This window comes from Cicer arietinum, chromosome 5, assembly GCF_000331145.2.
Source record: "Cicer arietinum cultivar CDC Frontier isolate Library 1 chromosome 5, Cicar.CDCFrontier_v2.0, whole genome shotgun sequence".
Taxonomy (NCBI): domain Eukaryota; kingdom Viridiplantae; phylum Streptophyta; class Magnoliopsida; order Fabales; family Fabaceae; genus Cicer; species Cicer arietinum.
The window spans coordinates 78,018,697-78,024,286 of record NC_021164.2 but is presented as its reverse complement, the minus strand read 5'-3'; the positions used below and the strand labels follow the sequence as shown (position 1 = coordinate 78,024,286).

The 5,590-nt window shown below is 32.4% G+C and overlaps 2 protein-coding genes across 2 annotated transcripts in view; one reads left to right on the top strand and one right to left on the bottom strand.

The window, feature by feature from the left end:
* The window catches only part of LOC101510814 (uncharacterized), a 5,026-nt gene extending 4,112 nt beyond the window's left edge, over positions 1 to 914 (top strand). Inside the window, exon 10 of the mRNA XM_004500810.3 lies at positions 1 to 914. Within this exon, the coding sequence (XP_004500867.1) occupies positions 1 to 456 (456 nt within the window). The 3' untranslated portion in view covers positions 457 to 914.
* A 2,687-nt stretch (positions 915 to 3,601) lies between these two features.
* Positions 3,602 to 5,589, bottom strand: LOC101508768 (glycosyltransferase family 92 protein At1g27200; the record flags this gene model as incomplete). Its single annotated transcript, XM_012715968.3, has 1 exon — positions 3,602 to 5,589. A coding segment is annotated over one exon (1,587 nt), but the record flags the coding sequence as incomplete, so codon positions are not given.
* Position 5,590: the final 1 nt, after the last annotated feature.

Genomic DNA, 5,590 nt, shown 5'->3' with positions numbered 1-5,590 from the left:
GAACCCATGGCGCACTCTGATGATTTTGGTTCTAATGGCCGGTTTAGCGCTAATTTTTCACCTGAAATGAAGATGGTAAGACTTGCTGACTTAACCGGGTCTTCAAACGCCGGTAATGTTCCTCAAATGTTCGATATGGATACCATAAACAGCCTTTCTGGCCATATTGCGCCTACAAATATTAATCCAACAGCTCTCAAGGCCCAATTCTTCAACAAGTCAAGTCAATCAGATTCCAGTAATTTATCAGGTCTGGAATCTGGATTTGATTTGCAAAGATTGTCTCAAGGGCTTGCCCCCGGAAAATCATCTTGGCAAGGATTGGAAGTTCCTACCAAACAGAATTCTTTTTCACTTGGTAATGACTTAAACGGAATGATAGGCGCAACAAGTTCACGCAGCTCCAATGTGGAGACTGGTCCTCAGCTGCAGCCAAATCTTGCATTGCAGCTCTGATGATATATTATTTTTCAGATTGGAATTTTCTCAATCATTTTTCTAACATGGTAATGTCGTGTCATGAGGGAGAAAGTTAAAAAGTTTAATAGATCCTAGTCAAATAATAGTAGGTTTTTTTGTTTTTGTTTTTGTTGTCTTTCATGACATGACATTGCCCTGTTGATAAATAAGATGAGAAGATCAAAAATCTAATTTTTCTGTCATTTGATCTCAGAAGCTGGGCCTTACATTTTTTTAGTTGTGTAGAGCCTTTACTTTCTTTTTTTTAGAAAAAAAAAAACTTCAAAATGGAGGTTGGCTGTACCAAGTTTACAGTTGGATTGGTATTTAGCTCAGGACTATTTGACTTATGTGTAATTGAGACGTCAAATGTTCCATATATTTCATATTTCATTACTGTAGTTGGATTGGTTTACAGTTGTATTACTATTTGACTTAAGTTGTTTTTATGGATACTTTTTGCTTCTTTCTATTGCAAATTGCTACATAGTGTAATAAGGAGTTTAACAACAAAACATGTTTGGAATTGCATCGCGCCTTTAATTGTGAAGATTCGATTTTTAAAATTTGATTAGTTTACTTATATGGGCAGATAATTTGATTATTTTATTAAACTGACAATTTAAAGCCCGTGTCTAATTCATTAAAATACATTTTTATTTTGGATTGATAAGTTAGATAATTTCTTCTTTTTTGTTTTTTTGTTTTCAATAGATTCACTCCATCATACGTTATGAAAACTTACCTGCTTCTGTTAGACCCATTTCATTTTATATGTGGAAGATAGGATATCACATCATATATCGTATATAAGTTATTCAAACATATTTTATAGCTTGATGATGTGGTAAATTTGGTTTCTTTATTTTATGAAATATTTTACCAAAAGCAGTTCATTAATATTTAATTTTTTTAATTTTATTATGGTTTACCATCTCATAATCTTAACAATATCAACAGACATTAATATTTGTCATCATATTTCTACAAATTTATGTATTCTCATCGTTTTAAATTTTTATGATATAAATTAATTACATTTTTATACGTTAATCAAATTTGAATTAGTTGTCATGATAAAAACAGATCATATAAATCTTTGAATACTTAAAATATTTGTATGTATTAATTAAAATAAATAATTTGCTGCAAAAAATAATAATTAAATAAATTACTATTTTAATTTGAAACATGATTGAGTTGCTTAATTTTTTATTGTGGGAGCAAAATATGTACAAGTTATTTAAAGACATGGCAAAATATTGATTTGGTAAATGCTTATCACAGTGTTAATTTTTTTTATAAGAATGAATTGTTATTGACTAATTTCTAAGAACGAATTAATATTGAGGACTTTTACTGTATATTTATTAATTGACATATTTTAATACTATTAAATTAATTATTAATAAGATTTCGTCAACTAATACTATTACTATTGATTTAGTCAATTTTTAAAATTTTGATAAACTAACTTAATTATTGGTTAAAATTTTGCTACTATGAATTCTTTTTTTTAATCTTTGAACAAATGGTAAATTCAACTATAATTAACTCACACATCTGTGAGATCACATGAGATAAGACGTTCAACCTAATAATATCATTATATGTCACTTGAGATAAAATTTAAGGACATCAATACACTTTTTTTTCTTCATAGTACTGTAGAAGTCATTAATATTTACCCGAGTCCATATTTGAACCCTCCATATTCTTTAAAATAACTTTTTCCACCTATAAAATAAACTTCCTCCCTTTATTTTTTTTCTCTCTATTGAAAAAATACTCTTAATGATCCACTCTTTAATAATTAGTTTTATTTCAAATTAAAATATTTGCAAAATTACACATTGAGCTTCAGCATCAATCCGATATGGATGGGTTTGAGTCCAATTTTACTAAACCATTCAAAATTGACTTTATAATTTACATACTTAATTTTGGCCGACTTTTACATCGATTTAGATGGATTTTGATTAGTGCAGGTTTGCAGGTCATACAAGTGAGTTGGTTCGAGGAATAGATATTTTATTTTTTATTGTTATGTTTATTTCCTTTAATTTTTTGTTCATTTTATTTCCTAATTCATTTTTTTAAGAAAAAATATATTAAGAATTTTATATTTTTGTCAATACTTGAGTAAACTTCTATAATACAACCTATTTATTATACTTGGTGGTGTGATGAGTAAGTGAGACCGAAAGAGTCATATTCAACTAGAGCCATCAAAATGAGTTTGCTTGTATGAGACCGGCAAAAAAAAACCCGAAAAAACATAGGGTTTATACTCTAAATTTCAAACCCAAAAACAAATAGGGATTTTATCCCTGCCCTAAAAAGTCCATACCCGTGACGGGATAGTCTAATCAAGTTTAGGGCTACAAACATATCCGCCTGACATGAAAAAATAATATATATACATTATTTTAAAAAAATGTATGTAAAATATTTAATCATAACAAGAAATAATATACATACTATGTTAATAGTATTTTAAAAAAATTGTTAGAATATATAAAATTTAAATAATAAAATACTTAATAATATAAAATTTAAAATAAATAAATGATTGGTTAGTTCGAAAGTCCGTTACTTATTTAGGGTTGGATTCAGATAGTATATTTTAAATCCATTTTTAAATAAAGCTTTTTAACCGAATTCGATTAAATTTGTAGCCCTTAAGGCCGACCTTACATGCATCAGTTAACTCATTTTAACAACTCTTACATAGAAGAAGAAAAAAAAAAATACAGAGATTGAGAGAGAAACTAAAAATTTGAGTTTTTACGACTATAATTTTAAAGGGAAATGATCAGGTAATGTGTTGATTTATTATTTCTCACATGAATCAGAATGTTCGAACTTCACATTTGCGAAACTGTATATCGTGCTGTTTCTCATTTTTGTAAGTTATTTAATTTCAATTGATTGAAACCTTCTACATTTTTTTTCAAGTTAATCCTTTAACATTTATAACATGCATAATGTTGAAGTTAGTCCTTTTTCCTTGTTAAATAGTTTGTCTTTTCTTTTGTTGACCAAATAGCTAAACAGTTTGTCTTACAAATACTATTAGTTTGCGAATTGATGCATTAGCTTGATTCTTGCACATTAGAGGAGGTAAATTGGGTATGAATAGTAACGAATGAACAAAAGTAATATTGATGAGAGAGTAGCTCACAATTTAATGAAAAAGCATCAAATCCAGTTCAATACAGAGAGGAAATCCACTTTTACTATCAATTATAGGAGGGACAAAATGTAACACACTGGTCCATAACAATGGAACAATGAAGAGAACATGAATTCTATTCCGTGCATAAAAAAAGTGGAATAGAAAAACACAATAGAAGAGAGCCCTATAATGAAATCCACCCAATCCAATCCCACTCCACTATTTGTATTCAAGTTTTCCTACGTATTATGTCTATTGTTCCATGTTTAATTTTGTTGGTAGTGGATGATGAGAATCTATCTCCACACACACTCCCCCACCAAATCAAAAAGCTATTAAGAATCAAACAATGAAAGAAAAAAAGCTCAGCTAGTTTGCCAAGCCATTCTATATCCATTAGGCGTCAAGTTTCCAAACCACTCCCGTGTCAACAATTTCAACCTTTGATCTCTAACCTCACAAAATCTCTGTGTCCAATCTTTAGGTTCAACAGCTTCAAATCCCAACCCAGGTGTCCTATCTTTAGAATTTGGATTCACATTTTGTCTCCAATCCACAACATAAGCAGAAACCCTCCTTCTAAATTTACTCTTGAACTCATCCCAAGCTTGATACTTATAATGATTCACCAAACCATCTTCTAAACCAAGTTGTTTTGATCTAAACCCTTCTTTCGCATTCACTTGAAAATGATGTATCACATTCCATAAACTTCTATCAACAGCTTCCACCAACACAATCGATTTGTGTCTTTGTTCCACTTTCCTCCGACACGTGTAACCTTGTGTTACCCCTTCTATAGGATGTTGACGTTGACCCGACGGTCCAAATTCTAAACAATGTATCGACACTTGTCCAATTTTACCCCTACCGTTATTACCGTGTTCCCGCGGTAACATAGATTTTAACGAAGGAAATTCAGTTTTACTATGACCGTGGGACCCATGACTATGTCTATTGGAACTTGAATTTGAACTTAAGTGGGACCCATGATCGTTTTCAATTCCACATCCCCATGACGGTGAATACATGTATTCATCAACATCCACATACATCATCCATTTGCATAACCCATTGGATTTTGAGTATAGCGTACTATGAGAAAATCCAGCTTCTTGCGTTTTGGGCCAAATCCAAAGCAACGTGCTTATATTATAACCTTCTTCACGAAGCTCTTTTATTACTCCTTGTAAATCATCATCGCTTGCATTATCGTACAATATGAAATTTTCCACGCCTACTTTGGAATGGTACATAACCCATTCTTTTAAAACCTTCGCCACATTATAAACCATTGTGCACGCACATAGGAAATATTTGGGCTGGACCATTAAATGGGCCTCTGACCCAAACTTTTGGACTGCTACGCCATTGGGATTAGTATTGGGCCTGGGAATGTAATACGCTACGGACGGAACCACGATGTTTTCTCCAATAATCTCGAGGGAAACTCCTATTTTCGAATCAAAACCCAATTGTGACGGATCTGGATGACGGCACCGGAAAACCTCTTGAACGGAGCTTGTCACGGCGGTACGAACACCTTCTCCGATATGGAAAACGCAGTTGAGTTCCTTTGGAGACCTATCGGAACCTTGACGATGGTTCACACCTTTCGCAAACAAAACGACGTCGTCTACCGTTGAAAAAGACTCGTAAACGATAAAATTCCACCTTATAAGTTCCGGCGGAGAAGTATCATGAGATTCATCATTCTCCGCAGTTCCGATCACCAACCTAGGCTGAGAAAAAATTCTCCGGCGTCGAACAGATTCTGGCATGTCGCACTTGAACGTTGTACGGTTGGTGAAAGGTATGACACCGGAGAATTTCGCCGGAGTAATATCATTGTTGCGGAAAAGGCAATTAAATTGCTCGGAGGTTGATAACGGCGTATTAGGCGTGACGAGAACGAGAATCTCCCAATCTGGTAACAGAATTGAAACGGTTGTG